The sequence below is a fragment of the Limanda limanda genome, chromosome 16 (assembly GCF_963576545.1).
Source record: "Limanda limanda chromosome 16, fLimLim1.1, whole genome shotgun sequence".
Classification (NCBI taxonomy): Eukaryota; Metazoa; Chordata; class Actinopteri; order Pleuronectiformes; family Pleuronectidae; genus Limanda; species Limanda limanda.
Window position 1 is genome coordinate 5,637,927 of NC_083651.1, and position 16,714 is coordinate 5,654,640.

A 16,714-nucleotide genomic window follows, 5' to 3' on the forward strand; every position below is an offset into this window, starting at 1 on the left:
TGTGTGTTTGTGTGTGGGTGTGTGACATTCTGCTCTCTAATCTTGTGTGTGTGTGTTAGTGTGTGTGTTGGTGGACTGTCTCTTCCCATTGAGGGACAGGGGGCGACAACAAAACTGCTACCCAGGAATAGCACCCTGAGCCCTGGGTGATACTTTGGGCTCGGCCGGGTGGAGGAGGGAGAAGAGGAGGTTTGCTCCGCCACCTGATGGAGGAAACTCATTTCACCTGTTCGTATTTGCAATCTCAGTTTTTTTTTACACAAAGATTATCTCCGTAAAGGCGTGTGGACACCATCGTAGACTGAGATATGTTAAAACTAAGGAAAAACATGAAATTAAAAACATACGTAATAGATGATGAAGATGAGAAATGTTCCAAAAGCTTTCATACCATCCCAGTACCGATTCCAATACCTGGACTTTGTCTCATATGATTTATATAATTTATATACTAGTATTATAGACTACAAGCAGAGTATTAATTTCCGATAAATCATTTGGATCTAAATCTGTGGAGTTAACATTTCCTTCTGGTTTTCAACACAGAAGAATTCAACAGCTGCTGCGCATATTTGTCTCTGAACTGTATTCCAGTGTAAACATCCGTATATTTTCATGACACTGTGAGTGTGTGTGTGTGTGTGTGTGTGTGTGTGTGTGTGTGTGTGTGTGTGTGTGTGTGTGTGTCATTAATCACAAGAACCTCCCCCTCAATTTTTGTATTTTGTAGTTATGATAGTAACTTTAACAGCACAAAGCAGACACAGGAAAGTCAGTTTGCAGAAATGCATAACAAATAAACCAAATAAGTAATATAGATAAATTACGAGAAAATACAGAAGAAATCAAATAAAAGCAGACAAATAAAAAGAATAGAAACAATTAAAAATAATCACATGAAAGAATTTTGGTCAACTGGTGAATTAAGAATATTGTTAGCAACGATGTATATATAATTCTTTAAATCTGGAACCAAGCATTTCATGGGAGGATGAATTCACCGACCAAACTTTTCGGACATGAGAGACTAATATTCTCTCTCTTGTCTTTTCTTTGCTCTTCTTTTCTCTCTTTTTTAAAAGTATTTATATCGTCTGAAACCCGGCGACGAGCAGCATGTGGTAACAGGAGGTCAAGACAACTCTTCAATCCGTTTCCTGTTTACTTTATTAAATACAGCTGGACTCTGTCTGTGTAAATGTTCCTTTTCTGATTCCGTCTCTTTTCATCTGTCTCCAGCTGTGCTCTGTCACAAACAAGCTTTTATTGACATCTTTGAATTTTTATTGCAGCTTTGAAATTTGTCTTCATAAATAGTTTAACAGGCTTTTTTTATAAGTGGATTTCCGTTGCTCAAACGTTTTCCAGAATAAATTCCCAGCGTTGAACTGTGACCTTTGACCCTTATCTTGCTTTGATGGTGACCCACAGGAGCTGGAGCGCCCTCTGCTGTTCACTTCGGAGAGAGACAGAAATGTAATGGAACGTGTAGTGCAACCAGTTGGCCACTAGATGACGCTGAGTGATCACGCTCTTCTCATGCAGCTGAAGGAGAATTAACCAGTTTCTCTTCCTCCTTTTCTTTTCTTTTCTTTCTCCTCCAGATGGAGCAGTTGTCAGACGAGGAGGTGGAGGTGAGGGAGGAAGAGGAGGAGGAAGAGATGGACAGCGATAAGGAGGACCAGGACCTGGACAAGATGTTTGGAGCCTGGTTAGGGGAGCTGGACAAACTCACACAGGTACGAGTGTACACACACACGCACACACACAAGTCTTTATAGTGATGTCATAATAAATGCAGAGCTGCAGTTTTCATGTTTCTGATTTTCTCTTGGTGGAATCCAGAGTCTGGACGACGGCCGGCCGGAGCGGCCTCCTCAGCAGAAGGCTCCACTCCGACAGGAAACCAACATGGCCAACTTCTCCTACAGGTTCTCCATCTACAACATCAATGGTAAGACACACACACACACACTCAAAGACACACATTTATAAGCACACACTATGACCTCACTCCTTTTTGACAAGTTTGTCTCATGTCCTGATGTGTCTCCGTCTTCAGAGGCGTTGAATCAGGGCGAGAACGTGGACCTGGACGCCCTCATGGCGGATCTCTGCTCCATCGAACAGGAACTCAGCACCGTCAACACGAAACCAAACAGCGCCGGCGGCATGGCTCGCCTGGGCCTGACCGACACCAAGGTACACACACAACCACTTTGTTGTGTGTCAGCAAATATTTAGTTATTTTCTAAAACTTCTTTGTTTCTATGTTTTTTTAAATCCCATTTTACATTTCTAAAGCTTTGATTTATATTCTCCAGGTCCGCCAGAAGCCTCCAGCAGGGCGCAGTGGCAGGCAGCAGCCAGCAGGGAGCGGCAGCGGCGGTGGCGGTAGCAGTAGTAACAGCGTTAGCGGCGGCGGCGGCGGCAGCAGCGGCGCGAGCAGCAGCAGCAGCAGCACCAGGGCGTCGCCTGCTGGGACCATCAGAGCTCCCACTGGGCAGCATGGGAGACCGGCACTGGCCTCCAACTTCAGTCTGGACGACATCACGGCTCAACTGGAGAAGGTGCGTGAGAGCGGGGTAATTTATTTACTTATTACTTACTTATCAAATATAAATATACGATAAAGAAGCCTAAGAAGATATTCCACGTTTATTAAATTGTGCTGTTTGTTGTTTATTTCCTCAGGCGTCCCTCAGCATGGACGAAGCCGCCCGTCAGACCTCGTCCCACTCTCTAAGCTCCGCCTCCACCTACACGTCGGCCACGATGCGGCGGCCCGGCTCGACTCAGCGGCAGCATCGACGCACGGGATCCGTCGGCACCGTCAGTGAACACGAGGTCAAGTGATCGTAATTTCATTGTTGATTAATCATCACATTTTATCCACTGAACTTCTTGGATTTGGACTTTTTGTGGTTTTAAATCAAACCTTCTCTGTTTGAACTCTTCTCTCTCTCCAGGCGCGTTCGATCGTCCACTCCTCCCGCTCCTCCGTCACCTCGGCCTCTGGCGTTTCCGTGAACTCCGCCTCCTCCATGAACTCCGCCTCCTCCATGGACTCCCTGGACAGCGTCCTGCGCTCCAGCGAGTCGGACGGTCAGCAGCCGCCGGCTCAAGGCGAGGTGGCCGGCCCGGGTCATCACGTCACTGAGGTACGAGGTCACTTCCTGTGAGCAGTCAGCGAATCAACGAGCTGAAGTCGGCGTTAAACACTTTAAACCTGATTCACCGACAGGAACAGGAAGAGATAACGACGTGTGTCTGCTAACGCTGACCTGAGTGCTGCCGTCAGCACAACACACATCAATGCTAATTTCATTTACAGGCTTTTAGCACCTGTCCACTGACGCTGAGTCAGCGATTGTTTCCAGCAGATTATCAGGAGATTATGTGCATCAGCCGATAATTACATTTGGAAAACGGGAAATTACAAGCGTGCATAGATTCTTTAGAGAGGAAGACTCACAGGGGAAGAAGGTGAAGGACCATGTGCAGCGTATGTATTGGGGGGGTGGATACCACAGTGTGAGTGACAGCTAGTAACGTCCAATGGGTGCAGGGCGCAGGTGTAGGTGCAGGCAGGCTCCGCCCCCTGCTCCTCTAAATACGGATTCTTCAGGTTTCCCTGCAGCAGTGGTTTGTGGTCGTTGGTTCTTTCTGCTGCTTCCAGCTGCGTCTTCGCTTCTTTCATCATCAGAACGTTTTATTTTTCTGTCCCAGAAAAGACGGAAGAGAACGAGCCTGTTTATAATCTTCCGCTGAATCACCCACGTCGTCAGATCTGGATCATTCACAGCTGAGTTTGCAACGTGCGAATAAGGTGAAGCCGAAAAAGAGCTAAAGCGATTGTAAAGGTCCGTTCTTGTCGTATATTTTATGTTATATCGGTTTAGGGTTAGGATTTTTAGGCTCTTATACTACACCAGCTGTTTAGTTCCTGACCCTTGTGGCTGCTGACGGAGTTTAAACCTTGTTATGCCTCAGCACCGGCGACACCCAGCTTCTGAACGTGATATCTCAAGAACGCTCTGAAGGACTTTCTTTAAATTTGGTAGAAATGGTCGCTTGGACTTAAAGATGAACTGATAAAATGTTGCTGGACAAAGGTTAAAGGTCAAGGTCTCTACGAGCTCACAAAGCACACATTTTTTCTTGTGAACGCGATATCTCCGGAAAGCCTTGAGAGAATCCTTTCATATTTGATGCAAACATTAATTTGGACTCAAGGACTCATTTATATGATTTTGGAAGCCAAAGGTCAAAGCTAAGTCATATCTAAAGATTGTCTTAAAAGAATGACTTCAAGTTTGGTGAATATGTTCATTTAGACTCACGGGTGAACAGATTCGAATCTTGTGGTCTAAGGTCAAAGGTCAAGGACACTGTGACATCATAAACACCTTTTTCTTCATGCGAACATGTTTTCTGAAGAACGCCTCCAGAGAATCCTGTTAAATTTCATACAAATGTTCACTGAGACTCGTGGATTAACTTATTACTTATCATAGGTCGGTTATTTCTTGTCACTCCAAACACAAACCCTGTTCAGTGCATGGGAAACTGCTCCAGTTCATCTGAGAGACCAGCGATGGAGAGAAGGAGAGGAGGAGTGAGAGATATTAGAATAATGAGAGGAGAGGCCACAGTGAGTCAGCAAACCACTCTGGACGATAAAGGCATTAGGCGCAGAGGATGATGGGAACTAAAGGGCGAGGAGGGAGAGAAGCACAGAGAGCAAAAGAGAGAGGAATCAGACAGAAGCGAGGGATGAGAGGAGGAGAGGAGCTCGTAGTGTTTTCTCCCACGAGCCCAGCTCATTAGAAACTGGGACTGCTGCACTTTGAGGCTTCCTCCGATTTTAGGGCAGTGAAAATAACGGCGTGTTAAGACTTTAAATTGTTCAGAGACTCGTTCGACCTGAAGGAAGAATAGTTCACAGGCTGAAGGTGAGGATTATTAATAATAATAGTGATTATAATAATAGTAGAGTTTTCCCATGTGAGGCAGCATGTAGCAGCCATCCACTCGATTACTGGGACCTAAAGGGGATCAACACACACACACACACTCACACACACAAACACACGTACACACACACACACACGCACCCGCACACACATGATTGCTGTCAGCTTTTCCCTTTGGCCAAGATCTGACCGACAACATCCAAGTGTGTGTGTCAGTGTGTGTCAGTGTGTGTGTGTGTGTGTGTGTTTGTGTGTGTGAGTGTGTGTTTGTTTGACCTAAATATTATTTTTAATCTGTGGTTATCATGAAAGAACTAATGCTTTCTATAAAATGGTTTCTAGTGATTGAAGCACACACACACACACTCACACACAAACACACACACACACACACACACACACACACACACACTACAACACTAAATAGATATTTACAGACTGTTAAATTAAATTAACCACACTATTAATGAAATATGTAATTTGAGGAAGTCGTTTTTTTTTTATTATTCCTAAAGAAAAACACGTTGAAAGATGTGGAGAATGAAACCGATCAGTTCCATGTGTGAGAAGTCTGAACCCTTCCCACCGGAACCTGCTGAGGATGAACTGGTGACTCACTGCTGCACGTGCACGTCTGTGGATTATCGTATTTAAACCCCTGAGCCGCAGATCTGACCCGCGTCTGTTTGTCAGTTCACATTGTCAGTAAATATGAGTCATGTGGTTAATAATTGAGCAGATGAATAATTAATGAAGACGTGTCTGGTGCCCCGATGGCCCGGAGTTTAAAATCCTGTCTCGCTCTTCAGCCGCTCGCCAGTGAAGTTTCTACTCCAGTTATTTTACCTTTATTAGAAATAAACGTTCACCGGCTCAAGTTCTCTACAGTTTGTAATCTGAATAAAAATGAAATGAGCTGATTTAGAATTTTGTGTCCCAATGCCGTTAACGATATCAGGGATTAAAGAATTTCTCATACCTATTTATTAGCTATGAAAATAAACATAAATGCGTGTTTTACTCTGCAAATGTGCACAGTTGTGTCTGTAAAAAGGACCCATCCAGCGATTCTTTATTGGCCAACCAATAAATCTGTCTGGCTCTAATAATGAGACTTCACAGGGAACATGACTCCCCACTGGTTTTATCTTCAATACCATAACATCGTTACAGACGCTGGGCGAGAGATTCCACTGCAGTTTGGAATCTGGCTTCACGTGTAGGAAGCAACATTTAGTGAGTGAGTTCTTGGAGCAGGTGGAAACGTGTTGAGAAGTTTTTGCATCATTCAGCTGATAAACAAACAAACAAACAAACAAACAAACAAACATCTTGGTGCAGGTGATTAAACATCAAAGTGTTGGTCCATGTGTGTTAACTTGTTGTTTCCTCAGCGTCACTGTGATCTGTTGTTTACATGTTTGGCTCTTTACAGGTCTCAGTTCACTTTCTGCTGCTGATCTCTGCTTCACCGCACAGCTTTCTGCTAATCTGCCACATCCCATCAATCAATCAATCAATCAATCAATCAATCAATCAATCAATCAATCAATCAATCAATCAATCAATCAATCAATCAATCAATCAATCAATCAATCAATCAATCAATCAGCAGATCCATTCACTGGGACACTCTCTCTCTCTTTCTCTGTCTCTTTAAAGCACTCCTATCTGGACAGGGAAACCTCTCTGATTCTGAGAAACATAGCAGGAAAACCTACACACCTGCTGACCAAGGTGACTCCCGCTTCACTACCACACGCCCCCCCCCCCCCTCATGCCTCCTGCATGTCAGCCTCCTGCCCCTCCCTCCCTCCCTCGCCCTCTGTGCACGCATGTTGTTTCCCTGTGGGTGGTGTAGTGTCATGGCCACCGTGCATGCTCCCTCCTCTTCTTTCCACCTTCCTCCTCAGCCTGTGTCGCCCCCCCCCTCTTCCTCTGTGGTGCCAAAGGAAGCTGAGTTTGTGTTGTTGGCCTCATTATGATACAAGGTGTGAAATCCCAAAGCTTTACAGAGGCTGTAACTCCTCAGATTTCAATTCTAAACTTGTGAAAATCTTAAATCGGATCATCTCCTGTAACTGCAGCCTGATTAAAATAACCAATCAGTGTTTGCTCGGAAATCAAACGTCTGCCTGCAGGCGGGAGATTCACCGGAAACATCAGATACATGTTTAATCTCTAATGACTGAACATGTCCTGAAATCAAAGGCCACACAGAAACAGATCATTACTCTGATTAAAAACCAGTAGCACCATTTGAAAAGAGCAGAGAACCTTCACATTTGACTCGTTCCTAGTGGAGCACTGATCTAAATAGATGTTAAAGATGTAAAAACCAGTTCTAATCCAGATTATCATACAGTGTGATCAATTTCCACTCCCACAGTGTGTGAGCCTTTATTCTGTAAAGCTTTGGAGTCACTGCTCATGTCTCCGGTTCCTGTTGACGTCAGAGTTTGGTTTGTTTTCAGAGTGTGATATTTCTCTATGAAGCATGAGAGCATGAGTGAAGGTAAACTGACTGCACGTGTGTGAACTGTGGGATGGTTTCAATGCTGTTAAGTGTCAGAGCTTCTCCAGGATGCGACCACACGGGAGTTTGTGTTAAAGCAGGAGCGAATTATTTACCTAAAGTTCAACCTCTTCATTACTTTCTAACTAAATGGAAAATCAGATTCCAGAAGAGTGTTTCTCTGACTCTCTCCCCGTGTGATCGCTCTGTGAAGCTGCTTCTAGTTTATTTGGAATGAAAGTTTGGATAAAACATTCTGGGATGGAACTCACAGGAACTCCAGGTGCAGGTAAGTGTCGACGCTTCTGTGTCTGAAAGTCAGAAATGAAACATGTCAGCGTTTGTTCAACAGCAACATTAACTCCATCGTTCCTGTTTAACTCTGGATTAGAGAGAGAGAAGAATATTGGGGGAATATTTTGCTTTTTGTGCTTTTTGAATCAACACTTCAGATATGACTGTCAGCGACCGGACGCACTCGTGAACATAATATCTCGGGATAAACTCTTTAAGGGGCCAAAGGTCAAAGGTCAAGGTCACACTGGTCAAGTCTCCCTTTAGGGAATTTCTTCTATTTGACCTGTTGTCACTTAGCCTCAATGTGAAGAGATTACATTTCAAAGGTCAAAGGTCTCTGTGACCTCATATGAATCTGGTGACATACACCCCACAGTGTTTGGATTCTGGGTTTTGATTATTAGATTGAAATCACACTGCTGTGTTTTTGCCCTTTTATTCTACTTTTATTCTGACGTGCATCTAGAAACTGTGAGAAACCTCCTGGACGTCAGAGTCAGAACTCGTCACGTTGTTCTGTTTGCTGATGAGTGTTTGGAGCATTTTGCAGTAATGGAGCTTTGTGGTTGATCTGTGTGATCAATGCACATAATGGAACGAGCTGCTGCTGCGGTGAAGCTGGTGACACGTTTCTGTTTGAACAGGAATCACTTTTCATACGTTCACGGAGGTTTTATTGAAATCACTGTAATGTTTGAGTCCGTGCTGCTCTTAAGCTAAAGCTGCAGACGTCTTAATGGCTGAGGACAAAGTTTTATTTATCTCTATGTGTGTGTGTGTGTGTGTTTCTGGGAATTAGATAGAAAGTAAGTAAGGAGGATTTCTTCTGATTGGATCTGAGATGTCATGATTTGATTGGATGATGAAGCAGATGAGGCTGTTTTATTGGACGTCGGAGGAATGTTCCGGATCTGCAGAGATAATCTGCTTCGGTGCAGCGAGGGGGGGGGGGGGATTCCCCCGGAGCATCATACATGTGCACGTGCAACAGCAACACACACTCTCCCAGCGGCGGCTTGGCAACGTGCTCTCTCTCCTGTTGGGACGACTTCTTTCTCTCGTCTGCTTCTGAGTCCTCGCTCCCTCTCATCTGGGTTGAGTTGAGTTTAGGATCCAGCCGACGAGCCTGGACGATCAGATTTCACCCTCTTACTGGAGAGTGTTGGATTTTCCCACCCGCCCGTCCGTCTGAGCCCAGTGGATCAGAATTAAGTGAACGTCGTCAGATTAATGTTTCACTTTTAGGATCCATTTATCTCAGAGCAGCTGCCGGTGGTTTCAAATCCTGCTTTTACTGCCGCGGATTTCAACCAAGCCGAGATCACCTCGTCTTTCAGGGTTTCCCTCCCGCGCTTAGTCCGGCTCCACTGAATCTCTCTGAGAACGTGATTCTGTTTTAATTTGAGGGTCCAGATTAGAGGGGGGGGGGGGGGGGGGGGGGTGCAGCTGCAAAGGGCCCTGAGATTCCAGACAGATTATGAGCCAGGGGGGGGGGCAGTCTAATTCCTGCAGCAGTGATTAGGCTGAGGGTGCAATTATCCTCACTCAGAGCAGCTTCCAGTGTGTGTGTGTGTGTGTGTGTAATATAAGGCATTAAAAGCTGTTTGTGTGTGTGTATTGGATGTGAAGCTGCTTGCATTAAATAGTGTGTGTGTGTGTGTGTGTGTGTAGATCTGCATATAGGATAGTCTTTTTGTGTCAGTATTACAACTGTCTCAGCAATAACTGCAACCCACCCACACACAGTCACACACCCACACACACACACACACACACACACACACACACACACACAGTCACACACACACACACACACACACACACACACACACACACACACACACACACACACACACACACTCACACAGCTGGCCCACTTCTGCTGCCTCCATATAAGTCGCTGTGCTCATGATCCTACGGCAGCTCAGGATGGACATTTTCCTTATGACTTCCAAAGCAGCAGCGTCTTTACTGAACAGGAGCTAATTTTAGAGCCTCTGTAATGTAGGTCAACATGAAAATCTATGATGTGGAGGGAAAATGTTTACAGTGCGAGCCGGGAACCGTGATGACGAAGCTGGAGGAGGAGGAGGAGGAGGAGAAGGAGGTGGAGTAGGAGGAGGTGGAGGAGGAGGAGGAGGAGAAACCCCGTCGACTGGAGGTGGTTCTATCGAATATAAAACTAAGATGCTGTGACAAGCCGTTAAATTATGTCATAGACAGATTTAAGGGTAATCAATGGATGAATTAATGGGTTATATTATAATATTAAGATGCTTTTAATCAGGTTTTATTATGGATTTACACATTATTAGTAGAATTAAAGATCGTTAATTAATAATCCCTCTAAAATCATATTGTTTACATAACCATAACTGGAGAGTTGTTCACTCAATACACAATTGATTATGAGTCGCACATACAGATAATATACAGAAGGTTAAGAAACGTTTTACAGATTTAAGGATTCACCATCGTACAATAATGATTTACCACATGATAGAAACAAATGTATTGGAAGATATTGGAAAAGCTGAAAAATAGAAAAAAGAATAGATAATATAAATAATAAAGTGTAGAAATTCAGAATGAGCTAAAGGCAGAGCTGAGGTCGACAGTGATGATTCTGACAACTGTGATGATGATGATGATTGTGATGATGATGATGATGACTGACACATGTTAGCTTCTTGCTACAGGCGTGTGAATTGTGAATACAAACTAAAACACACTCATACGCTCAGTTAGCATTACATTCTTAATGAACACACAACATCAGTCACTTTTTCAAACCCTAACATTTTTCTAGACTAAACAATTTGAGCAGCCATTAAACCTTATTCTCTTAAGTCGTGGTTACAGCTTCAGTTCAGATGTTAAAAGCCACAAACAGATGCTCTGTTATGTAATTTGTTTTTACAAATTTAATCCTCCGCCTCTTGTCTCGTCTCCACTTTATTTGTAGTTATATAAAATCGGTGTTATGTAATTCTAGAGTCTGAGAAAACAACTTTACAGCCGATAATGTGAATTGATGATGCTACATTTATTGTATATCCACAATTTATATTTTTATTTTAATGCATGTAACCCGAGTCTGATTGAATTGATTATTTATTCTTTTCAGTTTCCTTTCGTCTTAAAGCAGCCGCTCATTTTAATTTATTTAGTTCAACAGTAATTACGTTAAGAATATTTCTAAAATGGACCTGATTTCATAATAAACTATTTTATTTTAAAGTTTACTGATAATCAAAGGAGAGATTCAGAGTCAAACACAAGCTGCTGATATCACAACACATTATTATTTAAATGTTTTCCTTTGGTCTAGTTTTAATAATATTAAATGCCAAACAGTATATCTGATCACATGTTTAACTCTTTAACATAATCTTCATCTATCTCTTAGTTATTTGTGACGGCTCAGAGCTGCTGAAGCTGAACTGATGATTGTCCACATTCGATTTAATCTTCTGAAGAAGACATTAACCAGAACATAGGCTCGTCATTATGGAGCTGTTTATGAGCTTAGACTGGAGGCTTCCCTGCTGCGGCTGTTTTGACAATTTAGGTCTGTAGTGTGTGTGTGTGTGTGTGTGAGAGTGAGTGTGTGTGTGTGTGGTTCGGGGGGTGCTTGGGGGGTGCAGATAAGGAGATTGGCTGATAATCTCCTCTCCATCATCCTCCTCATCGTCTTCATTTCCCTCTGCCCTTTCGCTCGTTCGCAGTTTGGATCCTCTTGTGTGTGTGTGTGTGTGTGTGTTTGTGTGTGTGTGTCTGAGTGTGTGTGTGTGTCTGAGTGTGTGTGTGTGTGTGTGTGTGTGTGTGTGTGTGTGTGTGTGTGTGTGTGTGTGTGTGTCTGAGTGTGTGTGTGTGTGTCTGAGTGTGTGTGTGTCTGAGTTGTCACCAGGGTACACTCAGACACACTAAACGACAAACGAGAGGAGCGAGACAAGACAAATAAAATCTGATAGAAGAAGTGGAAAGACGAGAACGAGAGAGAGAGAGAGAGAGGGATGCTGCGTCTGCGAGGGGGGGGGGGGCGTGAGAGCCTGAGATAAAGAGATCAGCTCCTCTGCATGGAAGTTGGCACAGCAGCAGCAGCAGCATCGCCCATCCCCCCCATCCATCCATCCCTCTCTCTCCCTCCTCCTCCTCCTCCCTCTCTCCTCCTCCTCCTCTCTCTCTCTCTCCATCTCGCCCGGCCGGCGAGGATGTGACATGACGTTCAGATTCTCGGTGAGCGAGCCTGAAGGTGAGAGCGGCGCCCGGCCGGCGAATCAGCTCGTCTGCTCCTCACAGGGTAGATTCAGTTTTTAATCAGAGTAAATCTGTGTCCTCTCGGTTCGTGCAGCTCGGACTCAACTCCACTTCTTCTTTTTGTCATCCGAGCTCGTTTCTAGTTTCTACCTCCACTCTTTTATTTTTTTGCTCGCAGATTCTTGTGTTTTGTGTCCTCGCTGAAATCGCCGCTGTCTGACTTCATCCTCCTTCTTCTCAACTCCATCACGTCGCTGAGAGTTGAAAGAGAAGCTGCGATTTCAGATCAGCATCTTCGTCAGTCTCTTGGTTCGTCGGCTGCAGTGTGTGTGTGTCTGTGTGTGTGTGTGTTTGTGTGTGTGGGAAACTTGGATAATCCTCCTCCTGAGAGACAAGTATCCAACATGTAGCGTCTGGTCGTTAATCCCGTCTCATTCTCCACCGACGATGGTGTTGATGAAGAGGAGGAGGAGGAGAAGAGGCAGGTTTCTCACACGTGTGATGGCTCCTCTCACTTTGGGATCTTCGGCCATCGATCCTCTGTCTTGACTCGTGCTTCACGTCAAGCTGGTCTTCGTCTTCATCTCGCACCCTGTCAGGAAACACGAAGGCGCCTCATTGAACAGGAGGAATGTTCCAGGACTGAGCAGAAGTGACTGGGAATACTGGGAATACTGGGACACTCATTAGAACACTGGGATGGTTTCTGACTCTCTGTAGATTTTACTTGATGCGAAACAGACACAGAAGCGTTTTGGGAAAAATCAACTGAAAACAAACATGAATTCCTGTTGGAGGAATCAGGTGAGAAGAGGAGTGGGTTCAATGCAGACAGGAGTGTGTGTTGGTTTGCATCGACTCACTGGTGTGTGTGTGTGTGTGTGTGTGTGTGTGTGTGTGTGTGTGTGTCTGTGTGTGTGTGTACAGGAGGAGCAAGCTGCGAAGCTGAAGGCGGACAACATCCGAGTCGCCCTGGAGAAGATCAAGGAGGCCCAGGTGAAGAAGGTGAGTCCGACACACACACACACACATGCACAAGAAAGATTGACATTAAAGACACATGTGAATGTGTGTGTGAGTGTGTGTGTGTGTGCAGGATGTGTGTTGCAGGATACATGTGAGTGTGTGTCTGTCACGTGTCCAGCGGACTGGCTTCTGGGTCAGATCAGTGTTACTCCACATTGAAAAGCTCTGGTCAATAACAGCTGGGGTCAGCACACACACACACACACACACACACAGATACACAGACACACACACACACACACACACAGAGTGCACTCAGCGTAATGACAATCGCAAGTTAAGTCTCAATCCCACAGAGGGAGAGAGCGACTGGATTGACAATCTGGATTTACTACACACACACACACACACACCCAGCATGACATCCGGCTACCTGTGTGTGTGTGTGTGTGTGTGTGTGTGTGTGTGTGTGTGTGTGTGTGTGTGTGTGTGTGTGTGTGTGTGTGTGTCTACAGTCTATTCATCTGTAAGTGGATCCTGCACAAATCTCAAATAGGCCAAAATATAAATAGGTCATATGTCAATCTGTGAAGCTCTTTCAGTAATACTTTCATACGATCGGTTGTCAGGAGTTAAATATTATTATTGATTATTTAAAAGCATAGAAGCTAAATAAAAAGAATTATAATATAAAATGTAAGTGTTCATGTTCTGTTGTCACCAGTAAAGCACTTTGAATTGGATTAGATTTGATTGAAAGGTTTTATATATAATTTAAAGTAACAAATACACACAATGGTCCATGTGAAGACCCCCCCCCAGTTATATAATAATAATTATAGTAATCTGCTATACTATGTTATAGAAATGTGGACTAATGTGTATTTTGAATGTGTGTAACTGTGTGTGTGAGTACATGTGTCGTGACTCGTGACATACTAAAGTCATGCATGAGAAGCATCACTTATCTTTACTGGGACACATCACTGTGCACGAGCTCCTCTGGACAAACCAGTGAAGGAAACTTGATCCTCTTATGAACAATGTGAACATGATGCTCTGAATATGTAATGCTATCTGTTTAACAAGAGAGTTTCTCTACAGAGATTCTCTGGACCACGGAGGCGGAGAATAAAAGAACATTAAACTATAATCTTCTCTGTTTCTCTTTCCGTCGTAGTTGGTGATTCGCGTTCATTTGTCAGACGAGAGCTCGAAGACCATGATGGTGGACGAGAGACAGACGGTCAGACAGGTACGAGTCCAGCTCACATGTAGTAGTAGAGGCAGCAGGAGGGTTTCAGGGGGCTGTGGGGTCCAACATCATCCTCCACACAAACACAGGTCAAACTGTGCATAGACATGAATTATAGTTAAAGGGACTCTTACCTTTGTTGCATTTTTACACTTTTTTTGGATAAGGTTAAATTGGTATTAATAAGGTAATGACACTCTAAAATGCAAGACAGACCCACCAGGAGTAAAAACAAACAATTATTTCACTCTCATAATATTTAGTGAAAACTTCAACCAATAAAATTCTTCGGACCGAAGGACCTTATTGGCCGACAGACCTGTCTGTTTGCTGCATGGACATGCAGGTTTTCCGTCTGCTTCTTGTGGCGCATTCGGGCCCGCGTCATCAAGGCATGTGAATGTAAATGTATATAACTTACCGAATCCATTGCTTTGGTAAACAAAAACTCACGTGCGTGCGCGGAGGCAGTAGATTGTAAGTCTGCTTGTAAATAAAGTTTCTTCAAAAAAACACCGCGGATGGGAACGAGGGGGTGGGGCATTGGAGGAAGGCGGGATGATTTGAATGTGCTGTAATTCTCAAATGCAACAAAGGTAAGAGTCCCTTTAAAGTGCAAACCTCCACCACCGTCACACACATCCTACAAACACATTTAGACGTTCTAGTCTTCAAACAAACGTCTGAAATGATTTAAACTGTGGATTCAAGTAATCAGCTGTTCTTGGGGAACCCCTCTCAGCTCAGTGCCCCAGGCCATTGTTTCTAGGCCCCTGGTCATTAATACTGCAGTAGTAGTAGTAGTAGTAGTAGTAGTAGTAGTAGTAGTACTGGTTGTAGTAGTGTTTGTATTATTAATACATTAAGAGTAGAAGTTGTGTGACTGTAGCTTCTCCTGTTCTTCAGGTTCTGGACAGTTTACTGGAAAAATCTCACTGTGGCTTCAGCCCAGACTGGTCCCTGGTGGAAACCATCAATGAGCTGCAGATGGGTGAGCACACACACACACACACACACACACACACACACACAAAGTGGACACACACCTGCAGTGTGACCTCTTCCAGATGTTTCTGTGTGTTAGTGCACGTGTGATGGAGGACCGACGTCATTCAGTGAATTCACACACATGTTCTGTTACACTGTTTCCAGCTTTGACTGTCAGAGCAGATACAGTAGATACAAGCACACACACCTCCCTGGCGGGCGTGACCTTGCACACACGCACACACACACACACACACACACATGCACACACATGCACACACACTGCTGCCACAAGCTCCAGCTCCACTTAACAGTCTTTGACGTGCACGTACACACAGTGTTGGCGTGCGTGCGGTGCAGCAGAGCGTGTGATCTAACCTACATCTCCAGGGCTTCTGCTGAACAGCCAGTCAGTATCACCGTGAGAGAGGGTGGAGAGAGAGAGAGAGAGAGAGAGGGAGAGAGAGAGAGAGAGAGAGAGAGAGAGAGAGAGAGAGAGAGAGAGGGAGAGACAAGGTGAAGTGAAGCTCAATCTTCTCCTTGTGGGTTAAATAAAAAGCAACCTGGTCTCGGGGCCTCGACTCGGCCTCGGGCTGAGTTCAATTGGCCCCTGTGTCGATTGGGGGAGTTGCTGGTGTCTCCGGCTGGGGGGGGGGGGAGAAGGGGAGGGGTTAAACCTTCCTGACAGCCCCCCCACCACCACCACACGTACAAACACACCAGTAACACCAGCGTCCTGCTGGGAGCCCTTCGGCTACAGACTGACTTCCTCTCAGAGTGTCTGACCCGCCCCTGCTCGTCCTCTTGTGCTGACTAAGTTATAATCCATAACTTTAATACATTCAAACTAAAGAGTTTTTCATAAAAATAGTAATACAAAATAAATGCCTAAACACCAAAGGACACGATACGATGCATCATAAATAAACGCATGAATAATTAAAGACAAAAAACCCATTAGAATCACATTAGATCAGTTTTTCAAGTTTAACATGAAACATGAACCAGATCATATCCTGGACCGAAGCGATAGAGAAAGACAGAAAGTGTAAATGCTGATGTGAACGATCTCTGTCGCAGAAAAATCAGGTTAACACAAGTAAATACTGAGTGAAAACATCTGTCCCCAAATGAAACAAGTCTTTTTGTTAATGAGGTCAAATCAGTGGTTCACAGTGGATGTGGGTCACAGCTGGTTCCGTCCCTGTGGTTCGTCCCAAGAGAAACGAGTTAAAGCAGCTGGGTTCAAAAGAGAGAGAAGGGAAGGAAGGAGGACGAGAGACAGATGTCTGAGGGGAGAGGAGAGAGAAGGAGAGGAAACAAGAGGAGAGGAGAGGAAATGAAGGGAGACGATACCACAGTTGACTATAATTAAAAACTCAAGATCTGATTCTTATTGATTTTTCTGCTGTGACTGTAGCTGAAGTGAAAGTTGCTGACTCGTCTCGTTCTCTGTGT

At 44.4% G+C, this 16,714-nt stretch overlaps 1 protein-coding gene across 1 annotated transcript in view; it reads left to right on the plus strand.

Moving 5' to 3' along the window:
• The window catches only part of raph1a (Ras association (RalGDS/AF-6) and pleckstrin homology domains 1a), a 48,696-nt gene that overhangs the window by 25,411 nt on the left and 6,571 nt on the right, over positions 1-16,714 (plus strand). Inside the window, exons 3-12 of the mRNA XM_061088604.1 lie at positions 1,605-1,739; positions 1,846-1,954; positions 2,063-2,202; positions 2,325-2,570; positions 2,695-2,847; positions 2,970-3,161; positions 6,639-6,713; positions 12,976-13,053; positions 14,195-14,269; positions 15,176-15,260. Of these exons, the coding sequence (XP_060944587.1) occupies positions 1,605-1,739; positions 1,846-1,954; positions 2,063-2,202; positions 2,325-2,570; positions 2,695-2,847; positions 2,970-3,161; positions 6,639-6,713; positions 12,976-13,053; positions 14,195-14,269; positions 15,176-15,260 (1,288 nt within the window). The remainder of the gene's footprint in view (positions 1-1,604; positions 1,740-1,845; positions 1,955-2,062; positions 2,203-2,324; positions 2,571-2,694; positions 2,848-2,969; positions 3,162-6,638; positions 6,714-12,975; positions 13,054-14,194; positions 14,270-15,175; positions 15,261-16,714) is intronic.